This window comes from Lathyrus oleraceus, chromosome 4 (genome assembly GCF_024323335.1).
Source record: "Lathyrus oleraceus cultivar Zhongwan6 chromosome 4, CAAS_Psat_ZW6_1.0, whole genome shotgun sequence".
Classification (NCBI taxonomy): Eukaryota; Viridiplantae; Streptophyta; class Magnoliopsida; order Fabales; family Fabaceae; genus Lathyrus; species Lathyrus oleraceus.
In genome coordinates, this window is record NC_066582.1 from 449737302 (window position 1) to 449759965 (window position 22664).

A 22664-nucleotide genomic window follows, 5' to 3' on the forward strand; every position below is an offset into this window, starting at 1 on the left:
ACACTGTTTTCCAAGCCTGCTCCTATTTTGACTTCTTTCTTGTTTACTTCAGTGCCCAGATTTACAGTCTCAACTGACTCCTCGTGTGGCTGTATAGTCCTTTCTTCCTGCAGTAACAGTCTGGCAAGTTCTCCAGGTACTTCACAATCTTCCTCACTTCCATCCTCGGCTTGGTAGATCGGATTTTCAAAGTCATAATGAACAGTAGTAGAACTATTGTCAACAGGATCCAGAGTGGGTATGGATCTGCAATTCGTTACGTGAGTGTGTGTAAGAAAACATAGCTCGTTTGGAAGATGACAGAAAAGATAAAGAGCGCAATATTTGAATGCAAAAAGTCCATTGATTTATTGAATATGAATATGCTTATGAAGATGACAAAACCCTTAACAAATTAGCTATTGTGCCCCGGGCATAGACACAACGCTTGGAGAAGTTCAATTGTAAAAAAAACAAAAATTTGCAACACTAAAATAGACAATAACAATTACTCCTGACTAAAGGAAATCGGGATAGTGTCTTCAGCCTTCCAATTATTGAGTCCGTCACCAACTGTTGGGAAAATCCAGCTATCCAGGTCGCAATCGCTGTCAGCATCTTCTACAGCATTAATTTGACTCTTGTCAGAGCTGAACCCCAGGCCAAATTTGTCAGACTTGTACGGTACGTCGATCAATTGACCCCAGCCAGTACGACCACCATCTTCAACCACGGCTTGAGCGTCCTTCAGAGAAATCATAGCAGGAGGAGCACGAATAACCTTGGGTACACAGGAAGTTGGCTTAAGGACAGGATTGGTCGGAGGAACTACTTCAAATGACTGACAAGGAGTCTCAATGAATTCACCATCCATCTCGACGTATCTGAAGGCATGCACACTACTGACAATGTACTCTTCTTCTCCACACACGGTGACAATTTTGCCCTCTGTGGGATACCTCAACTTTTGATGGAGAGACGAAGCTACAGCACCTGACCCATGAATCCAAGGGCGTCCCAGTAAGCAGGAATAGGCAGGACGAATGTTCATTACATGGAAGGTAGTATTGAAGACTTGAGGTCCTATCTTGATAGGGAGGACTACTTCGCCATGGACAACACTCTTCGCACCATCGTAAGCACGTACCACAATGTCACTAGGTTTCAGTTCGATGCTTTTACAGTCCAGCTTATCCAGCACAGTTGTTGGCAGCACATTCAAGGAAGAGCCATTATCGATCAACACATGAGACAAAGTGATTCCCCTACACTCAATGGAGATATGCAGGGCTTTATTGTGATTCTTTCCCGCTGGTGTCAGGCCAGCATCGGAAAAGCCTAGGCCATTGTCAACAGCCAAGTGAGCCATATAATTTTCGAACTGATCGACAGATGTCTCCTGAGGTACATGAGCGGTCTTCAAGAATTTTATCAATGCATTGGCATGAGGTTCAGAAGATAACAGCAAGGATAACATCGAGATCTTAGACGGGGTATGCCCCAACTGTTCTACAACATCAAAATCACTCTTGCGAATGATTTTCAGCACTTCTTCCATTTCTTGTTTGGCAACATCTTCGGGAGTAACTTCGACCGGTGTCTCTGACTGAGAAGGATTGACTGGTTCCTTTCCTCGAGTTTCAAGGACAGGAGGTGAGATTTCTGGAGAGAAGATCCTTCCGCTTCGAGTAATTTTACTAGTCCCAACAATGCCACTAGTATTAGCAGCATTATCCACTTGCTTCACGCCATGGACGTAAACATCACCGCCATAATTCCACGGAATAGCTTTGCTTGAGGAATACGGGATCGGGCCAGGTGCAGTGATGATTAGGGGAGCAACCCTGGGCTCAGCAGTAATCTTCACAGGCGCCCTGGTAGCGGTAATCTTCACTGGAACTTTGGACCTAGCAATCACAGATATTTCTTCAATAGGGTTTTCCGCCTTAGGAATCCTTTCGAAGAGAACTGTACGATCGTCCATCAGCCGTTGAATACCATTCTTCAATTTCAAACAGTCCTCGGGTCGGAGTATGCAGAGATTGCAATCTTCAGCACAACCTGGAAATAAACCAGCTTGCAATAAATTCCTCTTTATGATCGGGAGAGGAGATGTTAAGTCCGCCACATTGGAAACGTGATCGTCATCATCCACGGCATTAACCGTCTTGTCATGATTAGGCATAGGGGCAGTGATGACATTAGGGGTCTCCGGAGGCTCAAACTCAATTTCTCCAGCTTCGATCATATCCTGAATCTTATTCTTCAATGACCAGCAATCGTTTGTATCATGCCCGGGGCTATCGGAGTGATATGCACACCTGGCATTAGGGTTATAACAAGAAGAGGTAGTGTTGGGATTCGTAGGAGGATCTCTGAGGGTGATCAAATTTGCCTTTAGCATTCCCTGCAGTGCCTGTGCCAAGGTCATATTGATCCTGGTAAACTGCCTTCTTGGCCTGTCTTGTTTGGGCTGGAAGTTTTGAGATGGTGGTGCTGCAATCGTAACTGCTCCGATGTCATGGTCACGGTTTTTCTTGTTACGACCCTTTTGACCGTACACAGCATTTGATTCATTCCTCCCCTGATAGGACCTTTTGGTGCTTGCAGAGGCAGCCGCCTGTATCTTTCCACTTCGGATGCCGCTTTCAACACGTTCACCTGTCAATATAAGTTCAGTGAAACCTGATGAAGAACTTCCCAGTAGATGGCTGTAGAATGGGCCGGTCAGTGTGCCCATGAACATATCCACCAATTCTCTGTCAGTCATAGGGGGTTTGACTCTGCCAGCCAAATCTCTCCACTTTTGAGCATATTCTTTAAAGCTTTCTTTAGATCCCATAGTCATATTCTGCAACTGTAGCCGGGTAGGTGCTAGTTCAGAGTTATACTGGTACTGTTTATAGAAAGCTGTTGCTAAATCAGTCCAGGTGCGGATGTCAGAGCTCTCGAGCTGATAATACCATTCCAACTGTGTGCCAGACAGGCTCTCTTGGAAGAAATGGATCCATAGCCTCCTGTCAGTGGTATGCGGCTGAATCTTTCTCACATAAGCTCTCAGATGCATCTGAGGACAAGACGCACCATCGTACTTAGTGAAAGTGGGGATTTTGAATTTGCGAGGAATGGTCACATCGGAGACCAGACCCAAACTTTCGAAATCCAGACCGGGCGCCTTCTGACCCTCCATAGCTAGCATACGTTCTTCCAGCAACTTGTACTTATCATCTCTTGGAGAGTACTGTTCATTTTCATAATCTTCATCGTCATCCTCAGGGTTGGAGAAATCAGCATTCTCTTCCTCTGAATCATTCTCCGCCCCCTCTTCTGGACCATTCGGGATTCCAAACTTGACTCCTGCGGCCTGTCCTTTACGCCTTTTTCCCGGGTTAATGAAACTCACAGCTTTCTTGTCTTTCTTCTTTTCGAGCAAAAGAGCCTTCAGTTCCTCCTGCCCCTTGGATAAGCTTAGCATCATCTCCTTGAATTGAGCATTCTGAGTTTGGAGATCTTTGACAGTTTGTTCGAGATCCATTTTTCTATTTGTAATGAAGACCGTGAGAACATTGAACTTGTAGAATACCTGTTATGCAGTGTTATGTTATGCTATGCAATGTATGAAATGTTTTCAAGGACTTTTGGAATTTAACTTTGCGTAAATCACCAACAAGAGAGAAATGTTTATTGCTAATTTCTTTGATCAATGTTCATTACAAAAGGAATAAAAATACAATGAAAGCTCAAGTCTCCCAGGGGCGACTTCTTTTTGGGCGAAGATACGCATTGAGTCTTCGTTCCTCGTTAAGCTGACTGGTAAGTTCTAACACTTTCTTCCTTTCTGCGACGAACTGAGTCTCGAAAGTATCCCTTTCTTCTCTCAACTGGATCCAGGATCTCTTTAGTTCCTCAACATTGGTAGGCATATCTGGATAAGGAATGATCTGAGGAGCACCTCCTTCAGCTTCAGGTTCGACAATCTGAGGTTCGACTGCAAGATATGGCATGACAAGTTCACGAGCTCTGGCGCGTACCCATCTGAGATAAGGTTCCATAGGGATAGAATTTTTCTGTCCTAACGTACCTCTCTTCACCATGCCCCAAGCTCGTACAAATCTTTGACGGAGGCCTTGGGAATCGTTGTCATAGTCGAACATGATGCCTTCGATGATCATTTCATGTGGACCATCTCTTCGAGCACAACCAAACTGTCGCAGAGCTAAAGCAGGATTATAAGTAATACCTCCTCTTATTCCTAGGAGTGGTACATTAGGGAACTCGCCACAACGGTCAATGATGGTAACATTTTCCTTGAACTGAAGACACCAACAGATGTCTGGGTGGGAGAGTGACACTATCCTTTGAGACCATTTCAAATTCTGCTCGTTCTTCAAGACCGATTGAGGAAGGTGCGAAATAAACCACCTAGACAACAAAGGTATGCAGCACATGAGAGTCCCTTGTTTCTTCATGGTACGAGTGTGGAGGGAATGCAAAATGTCTCCCAGCAAGGTAGGTACAGGGTTATGAGTGAGAAATATCTTAATAGCATTCATGTCTATGAATTGGTCTGGATTAGGGAATAACACTAAGCCATAGATTAGCAATGCCAGGATGTCTTCGAAAGCACGGACATTCATAACTTTTAAGAATTCTCGGGCCTTATTTATCAGAAACTTGGCAAGTAAACCCTTAACTCCACTTCTTGTTACGCAATTGGTTTCAATATCGGACTTTGTCATGTGTAAAGCCGCGGCAACTTCTTCAGATTTCGGAATCTTTTCTAAACCACTGAAAGGTGTTTGATCAAGGATAGGTATCCCAAGCAGTCTGGAGAATTCTTCCAATGTGGGTACCAACTGATAATCTGGGAATGTGAAGCAATGATGTTTAGGGTCGAAGAACTGGAATAAAACTCTCATCATATCTTCTTTGAAACCAGTGGTAACCAAATTGAGGAGAGAACCGTATTTCTTGATGAACTGGGCATGATCGGGGAGCTCTGACACTAAATTCTTCAGTTGAGGAGAGATTGCTACAAAATTGATCCGGATGGTCTTCCTGGGAGCCATAGCCTTACAAAACAGAGCAAAGTTAAATCCCTAAGTCCTTGAAATGGTTAGTACAATGTTATGATGTCATGATGTTATGATGTTATGAGGTTAAACAAGCACAAGCAAGTCACACAACCATCATTCCTAGGTTTTAAGGCTTGCATGAGTTCCATAGGTAAGTACCCTCCCCACTGACGTTTAGTTGGTTCCACCTGTCCTAGAATAGTAACCGGGTTCTAAAAGGATCTCCAATCATTGACCTTCCTTCAAGTCCACTTCAGTGCAACACCAAGTGGTTGACCGAAGCTTCCCTAAAGTCCAATCTCAAAGAGTGTAGTATCGAGTCTCAACCAACCCCAGTCGGAACCGAAGTCAGTTATCTCACTACTTTCTAATGGCCAGGATGAGTCAATTAGGGTTCTAAAGGTCTGGTTAATGCTTTAATGACACCACGCAGATGCCAAATTTTTCCTCAAGTAAACATGAGGAACATCAGGACATCCAAAGTATCACATTAACCGTAGCCATCATTTTAACCATTCCAGTATACGCCGGATAGTCGCGATGATCTATTGCTACTTACCTAAGGTACACTAGATCCGGGTGTAGGATCTTTCACTCAAGAATACCCAAGCAATCCCTTAAAAGTAAATCAGACAATTTTAAATAAGTGATCTTGTTTTTAAGGTAACCTCTCTTTTTAAAGATTCCCCAGCAGAGTCGCCAGTTCTGTCATACGGTGAACTGACTTGGGGTATTTTGCTTTTTATCGCAATGTCGCGGATAGCAAGAGTCGCCACCGACTTTTCTTTTATCCAATAAGGAAAGGTGGAAAAGAACAGGAAAGACCTCAATAGATTTTGGGTTCGGGAGGTACATTATACAAAGGGAAGGTGTTAGCACCCTTTGTATCCATGGTTATCCATGGGCTCTTAATTGCTGGATCACTTATATTTTTGTCTGAAAAGTGTTGGTGAATTGTTTAAAAATGTTTCGAAAAGAGAGTTTAACTTTGTAATGATTCTCGTATGAATGTATACAAAGTATTTATCTCGTTTGATTTTGAAAAAAAAACGTTTAGAAAAATGTAACTTGGTAATGATTCTAGTATGAATGTATACCAAGTGGTGATTTTCTAGGACTTGCAAGGTGTGAGGGGTGGAAAATGTTTTAGGTTATGATCCAGCAATTGAGAGTTATACCTTCCTAAGGTCGTTATGAACGTTTCCTATCCTTATGAGGGTAAAACTGTCCTTACTATTGAGAAGTAAGTAGTTTTATCCTTTGGATGTAAAAGGGTCATCGTAGGGTCATCGATAGGTCATTGAAGGCAACAGTTGTAAGGATACCTTAGCATTCGAAGGGACGATCATCATTTAACCGTAGGCTACACCGAAGGGTCATCGAGGGACAAAATCATATATTCGAAGGCAACATCCGAGGGACTATGATTTATTTTAAAGGGACATGATGATTTAATCGAAGGGTCTTTGCTAAGGGTATCCCCACATTCGCGGGACATGACCGTTATACCGTAATACCGTAGGGCAGCAAAGAGAGGTCCAAGATCACATATTTAGAGGCCGTATTTTACAATCGATTAGGTAATTAGGATGAATCTCCACATTACAATTAATACATTAAAATTAATACATTAAAATTAATACATTAAAAATTAATACAGTAAAATTAATTAGGTAATTTAGGGTGGATCTTCATAAGGGTATCCCACAAATAAAGTGGAAGGCCTAACCGGCCATTTCCTTGGAAACATGTAAACCTTTACACAATTCAACACACGGATTAGAGCATCGAGATAAAATATAATTGAAAGTTGCACCATAAAATAAACACAACAATCATGAACTCAAACCAAATGATGCAGAATTATAATAACATAAGATAGAACAGCCAAAAAAAAATGAAACAGCCGCTGTTCCATTCGCCCCTGCATCGCCTAGCGAAGGCCTAGTGAGTACTCGCTACTGGCTCGCTTAGCGATGTGCTAGCGAGCGCTGCTGGTTTTTGAATATGATATCAGTATAATCTCAACCAATTTTATGCCTTATGGATCTCATTACTGCAATTATACGATTAATCATTTAAGGTATGCATGGTATATATTAAAGTTCACATGCCAAGCTTAAGGTATTTCATAAGTCTAATCATAAAGTCATATGCAAATTAAGAATATAAAACAATGATAGCAATGTAAACCTGTTAGCAGCTGAGTTGTGACTTCGAATCGGCAAATCGGATTGAATTGGGCGGAGGTAGAACTTGGTGCCGCCGAGTTCCTTCCAGGTTTGCCTCCAATGAGTATCAGGGTTTGCTTGCTAGAGTTCTCCTTTCGTCCTTTTTCGTTCTCCCCTTTTCATTACTGAAGTGCTGATATTTATAATGCTCTTTTTCATGACCTAATGGGCTCAGAATGAAGCCCGAAATTTTCTGTTGTCTGTCAGCTTCGCTAGGCGAGCGTGTAGCGAACGTGTAGCGAACGTTCGCTAGGCGAGCGTGTAGCGAACGTTCGCTAGGCGAGCGTGTAGCGAACGCGTAGCGAACGCGTAGCGAACAGGCCAGTTTGGGCCATTTTCTGGATTGGGCCATTCGTGAGCTGGGCCTTTGTTCCTTTGAGATCAGTGTCATAAAAATGAATCGGAGTGCCCTGAAAAATGTCTTGAAATATTAATGGGCAAATTTTGGGGTATGACAGTTCCTATTTTATTTATGTGTCTTAACAATGGCAAATACATAATATTTATTGTGTTACCAGTAGTTTCAGGAAATAAAAAATTACCAAATAGTAACATAATACAACACCGAGTTTTCATTATTTTTTCATCCTTGGTCAGTTCTTCGGTTAATATCATATTAATAGTGTTGTTTAAGATACTTTAAATTAGTACCTTGACCCCTTATTGTTTCTTCAAATAAAGGGGCACCCAAGAGTTGTTCATAGATTGCATTATCTTGATTAACTCTACCATTAACAGTCTTACCTTCGATAGGTAGACCCAACAACATGTACATGTTCTCTAGTGTGACGGTACATTTACCAAACGGAAGGTGAAATGTGTGTGTCCCGGGTCTCCATCTTTCTACCAAAACGAGTATAAATTTGTAATCAACATAGTATGATACTATGTTAAGTAAATTACCAAAATCACCTACTCATAAATATGGTTCTATCAATTCGTAGTATGGGACATATTCATGTACACAACATCGAAATCTATTTGGATCCTAATAAAAAAATAATTAAGGATAAGTTTAGTAATATATTCAAAATAATGACTTACAAACTCCGCAATGTTGTTGATAGTTCATCTATGTGTCTTACCCATGGTTAATAGAGCCACTTTTTGAATGCTTCTGAGTGCTTGTTACTGATAAGGTGTATATGTTGATTGTTTTTTATGGAAATGAGGAAAGATATAGCCATATTTATATTTATAGAGTAAGGAAGCATTCACGTGAATTATTTTAGCATAGAGCCTACAACTAATGTGACATAGCCTATGGCACATGTGCTTGTTTTTCTACACATGCGCTAGTCAAAGTGGCATTTCCTAGGGCCATGCATGTTGTCCAGAGTGGCAGGCTGGAAGGCTAGGGAGGCTAGACTCAGGTGGCATGCATGCAATGGTGCAGAACACATGACAAGTCATTGCCTATGGTGCCTTTGTGAAGAACATAAAGCATGTTCCATACCCTATGCCGCATGAGTTAACTTTTGCCATGTTGTTTGGATCCTATTTAAGTGCATGCGTATTCGTTTTAGTTGCAACTCACATTGTATTATCACCACCAGTACATTAAATTACACTGCATTTCACAAAATGCCTCCTTCATCATAATACATGATCAACACTCACATCAATGGTGAGACATTTGAATGTGATTTATCTGGTTTTAATTTTCATAATACTGATGTTACTTGGTTTACAATAAATAGACGATCAATTTTTTCGCATTTGAAATAAAGAATAAAAAAGAAGTTGTAGTGTGGTCCGGTGGCACAAATCATTTACAAAAATCCAGTTATTTTTGTCAACAATCAAGTCAAGTTTTTTCAGCTAAAGGTCCAAGATGATAAACATGTTCAAAATGTGTTTCTTAGTCATGAACGTTCAGGATCCAACGATATTGAGTTGTATATTTTACTACAACAAAATCAGTTGTCTCATATCGTTGATCCGTCATAAGATTTTTGTGAAATTGACGGCAACGAACAAGCTGAAGTTGATGTTGTTGTTGAGGAATAAGAAGAAAATTAGATATTGGTTGATCATATGGTAAATGATGACACTGTTGACCACGAGTAAGATCCGTTACCTTCGGGTCATGTGTATTATCTGCCTCAACATATGACAAACTTGAACTTTGGTGCAAACGAACCATCCTCAGATATATTCCCTCCGGTCCTTTTTATAAGAGACATTTCACCTTTCTAGATTTATTAAATAATTAATGTATCTGGTCTATAATACAGACTAGATACATTAATTATTCAACGAATCTAAAAAGGTGAAGTCTCTCTTATAAAAAGGACTGGAGGGAGTATTTTACAATCTGTATATGTAGACAGAGGGATCTTTAAAAGTGGGAGACAAGTTTTGCACAAAAGAAGATTGTGTGATAGCTATAAAAAAGTGTCACATGGAAATTTCAGCTAATTATATTGTCGATCGCACTAATGTGACGAGGTACAAGATCATGTGTCATAATGTGCTCTGCATGTTTCGGCTGACAGCATCTTACCGGAAGAGGAGTGATTTTTTGGGAGATAGGTGTTATGGGTCCAACTCATACTTGCATAATCACCAATCCGATACAGGATCATCGCAAACTTGGCTCTCAGTTAATATGAGATGAAATTTTGTCTGTCATTAGCAAGGATTCGTCATTGAAGGTGAGTACAATAATATCGCATATCGTTACACGATATAACCATACTCCCTCGTATAGGAAGGCATGGATACCTAGGACTAAGGCGGTTGAACGAGTATTCAGAAATTGGGAGAATTCGTACAAAGAACTTCCATAATACTTTGTGGCACTTAAACATTATGCTATGGGTACTTATGCAAGTTTTTAGACCCTGTCAACATATACCTCAGACAGGACTTCTGTTAGTGGAAATTGAGTATAGCATCGACTCTTCTGGGTGTATAAACCATGAATCAAAGGTTTTTCATTCTGCAAACCTATTATAGAAATTGAGGGAACATGGTTGTAAGGGAAATATAAAGGAACACTACTCATGACAGTGGTGGATGGAGTTTTCTTCTAAAAAATCTCTAATTACACATTGCTCCTCATCCTAACTTATGCTTAATTTTAGACAGACATCCATCTATTGAGAGTGCTTATAAAATACTTGATAACAGTTGGAAAGATCCTTCTTCTACGCATGTCTACTACATTAGACACATTGCTCAAGATTTCATGCGGGAAATCAACGATGGAGCCACATGACAACAAATCTCCTGAAACCAATGAATTATGTCTTCAAAGGCATCTGAAACTTACTGATAACCTCTTTGGTGATAGCAACCTATTTTAGGTCAGGGTCATTATTTGAGATCAAAAGTTCAAAATGGAGTTCAGTGTTACAATCGGGGAAATTGTTCAGTGAAACTTCAATGAAGTTCATTAAGGGGGAAACTGCCAAAGCTAACACACATGTAGTTACACGTCATCAAGGTTGGTTCAATGTATATGAGGCAATGGACCACAAAGAGGGGAGGTAATGGGATACTATTGAGTTGCACTAGATGGAGGTTGGTGCGATTGCGGAAAATTCCAAGCCTTTTGTATGCCTTGCTCCCATGTCATAACGGCATGTTCAAAGGCTTGGCAGGACCCTTCCAACTTACTATCTATCATTTACAAAGTCATAAACATATGCAATGTGTACAACAATAACTTTCCATTGGTAGCAAAGGAGGATTATTGGCATGCATATCAAGGGGAGGTAGTTTGGAACAATGAAAATATGCGAAGAAAGAAAAAGGGGCGCCCTAACAGCACGCGTATTCAAACCGAAATGGATACGGCGAACAAAATTGTGAGATTATGTAATTCATGTCGTCAACCCGGACAGAATAGTACAAATTGTCCCAATTTTGGAGCAATCTCCCCAACACATATCAATAATGCCCTTTTAATCATACATTTTATATGTATTTCAATTTATGTAACCATTTTATTTGATCTTGAAAACAACGTTCATATCATAAATATCACAACATTCGGTTACAACAATTTAAACAATAACTAAACAACAATTTAAACACCAACTAAACAACAAGACAAACAAATACAACAGTTAAATAACATATATGTGCGATTACAACCATCGGGACAATGTCCTCATAACTATGTATCATAATACGACAATCAGTGTCAGTTTTAACTGAATTCCATAAACGAATTTCTCCTTTGTAATTATACACTGTAACAAGCCTTTGAATTCTTCTAATCTTTTCACCGTCTGCAATATATCCATCTAAACAACGGATCAAGCTCCTCTGAAGATGCTCGAAAGTCTCTGTGTTTCAGAGTTGGATCTTTATCGGAGGTTTTACTGCTGAATAAATCAAATTGACATTTCTCTTGATAATATAGCACGATATTTTGAAGAAATTTTGAAGGAGATAGTTAGAAGATGGGTGAAAAATGATAGGGAGGAGATGCACTACATATAAAAAAATCTAAAACAACATAGTAGTCAATGTTTATGGCGCACACTCCTAAAGGATGCATGCATGTGTCATAGCCTATGTCAGGACATGAATGCATATGTCATGGGATATGGCGCCTTGGTTCAAATTATGAGTGTATGCGCCAATGTCTGCGGCGCCTCCTCTTATGGATGTTTTTTTTTTAAACATGGTTATTTTGATTTATTTATTTTTTGAAAATATGGTTATTTTGAAAAAAAAATAAAACATGGTTATTTGAAAAAATTGATAATCGTACCTTAGAAGAAAACTAAAAATGGACAATGGTGAAAACGTTTATATATCCGTCTTCTTCGTTGCTCTAATTATCAAACGTAATTGTTTTCTTCGCCGCTACAAGTTTCAGAGTATGAGAAGAGTAGAAGAGTGAGCTAGGGTTCGTAAGTGAAGAGTTTCATAATGAAAAGTGTGCTTGTGTTGGTAGATGAAGAGTTGAAAAATGATATTTTTAAATTTGAAAATAATTTTAACAATTTATGTTAAAATAATTGGATTAATAAAATTAGAATAACTAAACAAATAGCAATGTCAAATTTTAAAAATACCACGTAGGCGATATTTAACGTTTTTTTCTAGAAAATTTAACAGAATGACTTATTAGACTAACGTAAGAGCTTCAAGGGACTAAAGTATAATATTTTTTAATTAAGAAACTAAATCAAAATAATAAATTAAGTTAAGAGACCAAAATTTAGTCAAAATTTAAAATAAAATTTCTTTAAACAGAAAAAAAAAACTTTGATCATCAATTATAGATTTATTAACTTTTTAATGAGGATTAAATATAAATTTTTAAATTTTGTTACTATTAAGTTAAAAATATATATAATATAATAAAGCAAACGATAAAGGAATAAAAATGTATAAAATTTATTTGATTGTGTGTTTAAATTTTTTACAGTGTAATATTTAACATTGATTTCAAAACCACTTGATTTTTATAAATTTATTTTTATTTAGCTAATAATAACAATGAAAAAAAATCAAATTTTAGTGTATTTTGGTGATCTTTCACCCCCTTTTTATATATTATTATTTACCATTAAAAAATATATATCAATCCAAATTTAACTAAATCACATATTATTAATATATAATAATTTTTTATTTCAAAACTGATGAAATTGACTTAAGAACACTCCTACAAAAATAAATTTATCATGAGTAACTCTAACCCATCCTAACTCTTTAAACAATTGTTTATGACTAATTCATTTCTTAAACACCCTACATATATTTTTTAAAGAAAGAAAAAAAATACAAAAATAAGTAAATTGAGTATTTATACATATCAATTTGCAAGAGAAAAGCCTTCAGAATTTGGAGATTTGAGAAAGATAGAAGAAATAGCACCACTATGTCTTAGAAGAAAAGCAATAAATGAAATCCATGCTGCTGCACCAAGAAACACTAAAAATCCAAACAATAGTCCCTTCACTTCAGAGAGAAAGAAATCTAATAACATATATCCATAAAGCATTATCACAAGCACCACCACTGTCCATGCCACTCTCTGCATCACAAAATTTATAAAATGTTAAATAATTTTTATCTCAGAAAAATAATGTAATATCAACATTTCTAAACACAAGTGTTTTAAGTGTTTTCAGTGTCCGTATCGAATCGGTGTTTCTAAACAAAAATGTGTCTGATGTCTGACATGTGTCAATGTCAGACATTAGGACCCATCACATGTCGACCAACACATGTCAATGTATTGGTGTCAGTGTGAGAATCGTATTTGATTCATAATTTATAAGTAGTTATATATTAGATGAATAACATACCTCTAAAAGAGGTCCAATTCTGAATGTGCCCATGACCTCTTCTTTAGACACCAAAGTAAGAAGAGGAATAAGTGCAAAAGGAATCTGAATAGCTTGAAGCACATTAAGCCATTCATTCAAAGTATCCAAAGAACCTTCTGAAGTATTAAAAACAATTGCTACAATCATAGTTGGAACAATAGCACAACTTCTAGTAATCAATGCCCTCAACCATTTTTTAATGTTCAGTTTTAAGAATCCCTCAGTTATAAACTGTCCTGCATAAGTACCAGTAATTGTACTACTTTGTCCTGCTGCTAATAAACCAATGCCCCAAATATAAAGTATTGGAAAAAATCCACCACCATATTTTTCTTCAAGATATTGTCCTGCATTCACTAGTCCTATGTCTTTGGCTTGTTCTGTACCATAGAACACTCTGGCAAAAACTGCTATCACAAATAGGTTGATTATTAATGTGATTAAAAGGGCTATTGAGGATTCAATTGAGTAGTAATTTAGAGCCTCTTGAACTTGGCCTTTGTTTCGTATGTCGATGTCTCTCGACTGTACTAACGCGGAATGGAGAAATACATTGTGCGGTGTTATCACACATCCTACGATTTCCACTGCTTGGCGTAGTGTTTTTGAGCCAACTCTCGGGATCAAAAGACCTAAAAAAAATTATAAACAATTGTATCAATATGAAAGACGTGTTTGGCATCTGATACGTGTCAGTATCAAACACAGACACAACATCAGCATTATTAGTGTTTATGTGTCTGTTGTATCGTGTCTGATTGTTTAATCCGAAGAGTGAGATGAATTTGTACCCATAAGAAGTTCTTCTTCATTTGGCTTTGTATCAAAGAACATCCATGCAAAAGCAAAGCCCATAGTTCCAATGAAAACAGCAAAAACACCTTCTAACTTCCTCACTCCATAATTCTCCAAAAATAAAAAGAAAAAACTGTTGAACAAAAAGAAGAAAAGAAACATGATCAATCTTTGGAAACTTAGTATTAAACAAAAGCATAATAACATAGTCAAACTCACCTGAAAAAACAAACATGTTCTAACTTACCAATCAAAGGCTGTGATGACAACACCAGCCCAAATGGGAAGAATCCCATGGCTAAGAATCTTAAGAGCAATAGCACTACCAATAACCTCTTGAATATCAGCAGCAATCAAAGCCAACTCAGCTAAGAACCATAAAACTAGTCTAGCCCAATTGGAATACTCCTCCCTACAAAGCTCCGCCAAGTGTCGCCCCGTGGCCACACCGAGCCGCGCCGATAGAAGTTGTATTAAGAGCCCCATGATGGTGGACCACATTAAAAGCCATAGCAATGAGTACCCTGCAATCGCGCCGGCTTGCAGGTCTCCTTCCAAGTTTCCCGGATCCAAAAACGCCACGCTCATTAGAAGTCCTGGCCCTGTGAAGAGCCAGAGCTTCTTCCATGAGAACGGTGGCACCACAGTTGATCCAACATTATTTCCGTTCGACTCCAAGTCAAAAATATGGATTTTGTCCTTTGCCGCGTAGACGCAGTCCTCTCTATCAACACCGTCCAAGTCCAACGATATTGATATAGATGACTGTGGCGAGGATAATGGTATTGTCTCGCATTCTTCGGATTGTAGCAACCTATTTTCTTCTCCTTCTGCTTCAAATTCTTTCTTTTTATGTTGTTGTAATTGAATTTCCATGTTTCATGAGGTTGAAAAACCATCTGTCGTGCAAATGTTGTTTGTGATATTGATTATTTTCTTTTATCTCGTTTAGATTTCTTTTACGTGAGAGAAGATCATGGAGAAAATTTAGTAGAATGGTTATGGCTGCCCAAAGGATTGTTATCAGGAATAATGCATGTAAACCTCATGTTGTATTTGTGGTTTTTTTTTCAAAGATGCTATATTTTGGATATTGTAAAATCAGCTAAATTTGGGGTAGATGTAAGAGGATTTAGATTAACTACAGTTACGGTATTTAAGTTAATCTCCACCATTCCAATAATAAAACATGTTATATTCTTCTTTTGTCTTGTCATTTATGAAAGTGAAGCACTTCTTTAATTACTTTAACTCATTCTCTTGTTGGAATATTTTATTTGGTTTTAATATTATGTGGCATGTATTTTTAGTTAATTTATTAATTATTTATTAATTATGAGTTTTTATTTACTCAGAATTAATTAAATTATAAGACTGGTTAAATTTTTAACTAAAAGATAATTAATTATATACTTAATTATCTTCATCTGTCTTTTAAAAATCCATAATATAAAAAATTTAGTTTAATTTTTTATACATGCTTCTGTTTTTTCTGTTATTCTTTTAGGATTATGATTTTTTTTAATTATATTTATAGTGATAAGATTTGATTTTTTAGTATTGTTTTTAAGGAAAAGTAAGGTTTCAAAAGGTAAACACCTGTTTTTCGATTTGCTCTAGAACTGCGGAACATGTCTGGCCCATGTTTAATATTGAAGACATCTTTTATCAAACAAAAGTAAAAGAGAAACTACAGGAACAAGCACAGATAACTTCTGGCACATTGCACCAACACCAGTCACCACTATCAAATCTTCAAAAACAATTAATTACCTTGAGACTCTTGAAAGACTGGCTCGCGCCTCTTGCCATGAGAGACCATTGTTAGCCCTTCGATTCTTTGCTTCTCTTCAATAATTTTATGCACCTTTCACACCAGATCCTGACACTGCGAGCTCCACATAGCAGGGCAGGCACCACCAACTATCTCTACTAGTGTACCACTGTGCCCAATTCTCTTTTGACAACAAACCACTGTATTACCCTTTTCCGCATCATCAATGGTGTTACATCAGCAAAAGATTCACACAAAATTATGAGAGAAGATGTAGTGATTTGGAAAAATATCTCATGGGGACAATACACAATAACACCCCATTATGCTTCTTAGTCAAGCACATGAAACTGATCTATCCTCATAGACAGTGCCTTAAATTCGTCTGTCCTTAATCTTCAAACATTAAAAGCAAGCACAATATTTTACAAATCAGACAACAGTTCTACAAACTCTTGCAAGATAGCTCTGATGATAATATTAAATATTCTAATTCTACAAGACAACGCCACGGTTTCAATGTCTCTGTTCCGAAGCCCGTCTTATTACATTGCTCAATGCCAAAATTTCCACTCACAATGCCGCACAGTAAGCAGTAACACAAATTTTTATTATAGCCTTGTTATTACACTTCACAGGGTCACTTTTTATTATAGTTTCGTGACTATTAGACTACTGGTCACTACAAAATCTCAATACAACAGTTCAATTACAAGATCAAAACACATGAGATAGGAAAAGCAAATTTAGTTCTAAAGCCATGCAAATCCAACATCAAGTGTTAAGTGTTTGATTTCAAGCACTTCACCTTGGAAATTCAAATGATATAATCAGACCACTCAGAGATAAAGGAAGTATGGTCCATGGACTCCCCAGGCACATCTTCAAGCTTAGATGGCTTCTCTTTACCACCAACCAGTCTCGCCGGGTTCCCAACAGCAGTGGTCCGTGGCGGCACATCAATCAAAACAACAGACCCAGCACCTATCTTAGCACCTTCCCCAATCTTAACATTGCCCAAAATAGTAGCACCAGCACCAATGAGCACGCCATCCCCAATTTTGGGATGCCTATCCCCACCAGCCTTTCCAGTCCCACCTAATGTCACATGATGCAGTATCGACACATTATTTCCAATCACCGCAGTCTCACCCACCACCACACCTGTGGCATGGTCAAACAGAACTCCTTTCCCAATTCTCGCTGCCGGGTGAATATCCACCGCAAATACATCGGCAACTCGAGAATGTAGCGCCAGCGCTAACGGCCGCCGAGCCTGCCTCCACAACAGGTGAGACACACGGTGCGCCTGAAACAATGACAAACACACAGTCACATACAATTCCTGGAAGAAAAATAAAACATGCACAGTTTGAAATTGAAGAATTAGGGTTAGTAAAAAAAACAGAAAAACCTGAAATTTAAGTATCAAACTTAAAACCTGTAATCCATCAAATTAGTCCCTAAGTAACTTTGAAAGCAATTAAAACGAAACCCCCAAATTGTAGAATTAGGGTTTATTTAAGAATGAAAAAACCCTAAAATTGAAGAAAAAAAGGAACCTGGCAAGCAAGGAATCCCTTGTAATTGAGCAAACAGTGAGAGTAAGAGATGCATGCAGGGTCACGTTCCCGGTAAGCACGAAGATCAGCAACGGCGGCCAAACTCAGAGACGGGTCAGTAGCAAAAGCATTGAGAAACAAATCATACAGAAGAGTCGAAAGAAGCGTGGACGAACAGAGCTTATTCCCGAGATGAAACGACAGCGACCGTTCAAGCGACGAGTGAGAGAGAATCGTGGAGTATAGATAACTGGCCAACGCCGGTTCCGACTCGGCGTCACGGCGAGCCTCAGCTTTAATTTGAGCCCATAGCCATCCTTCGTCTTCGAAGCCGAGGACGGGGGAGTAATTGTTGGTTGCCGTGGGTGGGGATGTGTAGCGGATGTCGCCGGTCGGCATTGATCGGCGGAGTGTGGCGGTTAGCGGTGGCGTGGGTTTTAATGTGTGGTTATGGAAATTAGAACGGTGTGATGAAAGAGTTAGTGTGATAGTGATTTTGTTATTATAGGGTGTTGGTTTGGAATTTGCATGTAGATTGCATGTGGTTTGCAACATTTGTGGTAGTGGAATTTGTGGGTGTTATATGACGTGTGTGGTATTTTTGTGGAAAATGTATTGAATGTAGTGGGAATACAAAATGGGAATTTTGGATATGGTTTCTATGTGCATATCAATGAATGGATGGCATGTATCAGGACGTTATATAGAATAGATTCATCAATTTTTTAATAAATTTAAAATTGTTAAAATTTGTTTATAAAAGATAATAGAGGAAATATGTCCAAACATTCAATAAGGGCCTAATCTAAAAAAATGTCACTCATGACCTTGTGTTTTTCCTTGAGGATTGCTCTTTCCCACCTTAGTGAAAAACTAAAATTACTTAAATAATTTATAAATTTATTTTTGAATAGAATAGAATATTTTATAATAATTTATTAATGTTATAGTTATATAATGAGTGATTCAGTTGACTATTTCACACAGATTAATAAATAAATAAAATGAAAGAGAGAATGATATTTTTTATTAAAGTATCACTTATTAATTATTGAGAATGATGAAAGTAATATTACCTTCGATTCTTTTTATAAAAAAATTACTTTTTAGTTACATTGAATAACTAATGTATCAAGACAATATATAGATTACATACATTAGTTATTTAATAAATCTAAAAAATGATTTTTTTTCTTATAAATGGGACTAGAGAGAGTGTTAATTAAATGGTAGAATTGGAAAAGACGTGCTGGAAATTAAAATGGATCATTTATTTCGGGATATTTTTTTATTTCAAATAGGTCATTCATTGTGATACAGAGGGAGTATTAATAGTTTCAGTTAATTATGTTGTACCATAATTAGATTGGTGAGCAAACGTTACACATTGATATAATCCATTATCTTACACGTTATTAGAGCTTAATCGATCCTTTTCTCTAAAATAAATGTTTCTCTCTGCATTGTCGCCGCCTTTCTCTACGACCGTCTGAGTCGCTAATGTGTCGTCCTTCCAGAGTCGACGCACCAGCCACCACGCAATCTCTCTTGTGAGTCGACAGCCTTCTACCAATCTTACATTCTGAATCTATGTATCTCTCTCACACACAATTCCACATGCAATGTCTGAGTTCGATCATAATGATAATGATACCAACAACAGAACCACCTCTCATGTCAATCGTGATACCGCCAAGGAGACAAGCTTTTCTCCCTCATCGATAGTCACAAAGACGGAGTTGCATCCCGCTCTCGTTGTTTCAAACATCAAGAACCATATTCATATTGTTCTTGAGATTGAGAAATATCAATATGGCACAAAGGTCGAGCTCTTCTGCATTCATGTCTGCTCTCATTGGGTTCTACATCATATTGTTCCCTCTACGGACAAAACCATTGGCAGATACCTCCCCTGTCGAGTATGAACAGTAGACTACTCTTGACTATAGCATTCCTTAATGGATATATTCCACAATCTCCACTGCGATGGAAGCCTGGAATCGTTTGGCTGATATTTTTCAGGACAACCAGAATGTTTGCATTATCACTCTCAAGCAAGAGTTCTCTAATACACGCATGAAGGATTTTCCTAACGTGTCCGCTTACTATGAGCATCATAAGATGCTTTCTGACTAGTTGAGGAATGTTAGCTCTATTGGTGTAAGCCCTAGAGGCCAATACTTTTGGTACTTGTATCGAATTATTTATTAATAATAAAAGGTTTTTTCTTTATTATGTTTGTCTAATAAAGTCCCTAGAATAGATAGTCCGTTTAATGTATCAAGTGTGACTTAATCATGAGATCACATTAAACATAAGAACATTATTCTTAAAGTAGCCATAGACGAGCTTTATTGTGAAGTGGGATAACATTAAAGCATTAAGACTACTATGTATATAGAGTGATGATCGCATCTCATGAATCATGGATAAGGAGTTATCAAGTCTTAAACATAGGTACGAATATTATGAGTAATATTTATACTGGATTGACCCGCTATGAGAATACTAAATAGAATGTTATGCAAAGTGTCATAAGTTATTCTCATGGTGATAGTGGTGTATACCACCCTTCGACCTGAAACCATTATGGGCCCTAGATGTAGAGTCAGGTGCTTTATTGCTGATCAAACATTGCTCGTAACTAGATGACCATAAAGATAGTTGATGGGTACTCCACGAAGCATGCTGAGGGACATGAGTGACCTAGATGGAAATTTCCCATCCTGCGTAACGGGATAAATGTTTAAGGGCCCAATATTGAACTGGACAAGGATGACACGGTCTATGCCTTGTGTTCAATATAGACATAAGGGAAAAAGGGCAATTGTACACACAAGTATTATCACAAAAGGATTTGTCATATCACATGACATTTTCATGTATTGGATAGCAGTGATGTGTTGCTAGATACCGCTCACTGTTTATTATGTTAAATACGTGATTTAATATAATTGTCAATGCCGCGAAAACCTACAGGGTCACAAACAAAAGGACAGATTGATGAGAGATAGAGTAAATAAGGAACACCGTAAGGTACGGTGCACTTAAGTAGAATAAGAAATATGGTAAGGTATCACGCGCTTAAGTGATTTTGGTATATCATAAGATATGGGCCACATACACTTAAGTGGGATTTTTAGCTTACAGCCCACACAAGTGGTTCTATAAATAGAACCCTTGTGCAGAAGCATTTATTCAGATGAAATTTCGTTTCTCTTTCTCTCTCACTCAAAGCCTTCATTCGTAGCAGCTAGCACTGAGACTGAAGGAATCTGTTCGTGTGGAATGAGTAGAGGCATTGTCACCATTCAACGTCAGTGATCGCTCCTTAGATTTGCATCAAAGGTTTCAATTGCCACAAAAGGTAACGATTTTATCACTGATCATGCCCATTTGTAAGGATCACTAAAGGAGAAATTTTTAATTTCCGTTGCGTTTTGGATCGTTATTCTCCGTCAGACTCTCCTGTCAATAACCATTGTCTGCTTCTTCAACTCATATTTGGTCTTCTAGAAGCTTACCGTGGTGTTGCTACTTTGAGTCGCTAGAGTAATTCTTTTCATGCCCTATATCAAGTCCATTTCATGCTCACTTTGGAAGAAGCTAGTATGGCTAAAATAACTAGCACTGGCTCTCATTCTGCCATGCACACCACTCAGCAGCGACCTTCTTAAGACACCTCTCAGCGTGGAAATCACCGCCCAGGCAACCATGCTCACTCTCGTGGCAACCAAGATCGAGGAGGGGGACATGTTAACCTACATGGTCTTCATCCTAGAGCTCACAACGCCCATCCATCATGCTTCTCTCCTCCTTTGCAGTAGCAATAGCAGTACTCATCCTGGAAACCTTGGGGTTAGACTTTGTCGCCATGAGCTATGCTTTAGTGCATGTATCCCACTCTCAGCAGGCACGCCCTATCGATCCTTCGAAGCAATAAGGCATTCTAGGACAACGTCCTTAGGCACGTGTATCTACTACATCATCTCAGACACCGACATACATTGAGGTTATTATGCACACCATGTCTCTCCACACTCCTAACAATCAGTGATGCATGGGTACTGGTGCAAAATCTCATAGGGCGGCATCACAAGGTAATCTCTCGTCTTATTATCCTTTAAGTAATTCAAATCAGAAAGTTATTGTTGGAGTTGGCCACATAATTCCAATTCACGGAACCACACAAATAGACACCTATTACCAACCCATTCACTTAAATCATGTCTTGCATGCCCCGAAAATTATTTAAAATTTAATTTCTATGAGACGGCTCACCACTGACAAAAACGTACCTATTTCCTTTGATACTTTTGGTTTTACTATATCTGATTTTAGACTGACATCTCTCTCATGAGATGTGACAGTTATGAAGATTTATATCATGTCACCATTCCCTCAAGTTTGGTTGTTCTTACGTCCAGTCGTTGGCACAGTACTCTTGGTCACCCTGGCGTGTCTGTTTTAAATTTCTTTCACAAAAATAAGTTCATATGTTGTGAATCTTTTAATTCTTCTGCTATTTGTTACTCTTGTGTTTTAGGCAAACAGGTTAAATTTCCATTTTCTAATACTCAAACTACAACTTTGATGTCATTTGATATTTTACATATTGATTTATAGACATCTCCAATTTTAAGTTTTATTGGTCATAAATATTATGTATTGTTTTTAGATGATTTTACAAATTTCTTGTGGACCTTTCTTATTAGCATAGAATCTCAAGTATGTGAAACATTCAAGTCACTTAAAAAATTTATTCAAACACAACTTTTGCAAACTGTAAAATCTTTTTAATGTGACAATGACGGTGAATATAGTAATGAGCTATTTCAAAAATATTGCACTGATCATGGCCTTATTTTTTATTTCTCTTGTCCCGAAACATCCTCACAAATAATTTTCCAAATAGAAAACTAATAATTTTGAGGAAAGTTATCCTTGAA

At 38.0% G+C, this 22664-nt stretch overlaps 2 protein-coding genes across 2 annotated transcripts; both read right to left on the reverse strand.

Moving 5' to 3' along the window:
- Positions 1 to 12933: 12933 nt before the first annotated feature.
- Positions 12934 to 16388, reverse strand: LOC127076038 (metal transporter Nramp2). Its single transcript, XM_051017590.1, has 4 exons — positions 14627 to 16388; positions 14376 to 14512; positions 13564 to 14216; positions 12934 to 13289 (listed from the first exon to the last, which is right to left on the reverse strand). Exons 1-4 carry the CDS (start codon positions 15253 to 15255, stop codon positions 13068 to 13070), a joined length of 1641 nt encoding a protein of 546 aa, XP_050873547.1. The 5' UTR covers positions 15256 to 16388; the 3' UTR covers positions 12934 to 13067.
- Positions 16389 to 16741: 353 nt separating this feature from the next.
- Positions 16742 to 18385, reverse strand: LOC127076039 (serine acetyltransferase 5). Its single transcript, XM_051017591.1, has 2 exons — positions 17716 to 18385; positions 16742 to 17462 (listed from the first exon to the last, which is right to left on the reverse strand). Exons 1-2 carry the CDS (start codon positions 18268 to 18270, stop codon positions 16971 to 16973), a joined length of 1047 nt encoding a protein of 348 aa, XP_050873548.1. The 5' UTR covers positions 18271 to 18385; the 3' UTR covers positions 16742 to 16970.
- Positions 18386 to 22664: the final 4279 nt, after the last annotated feature.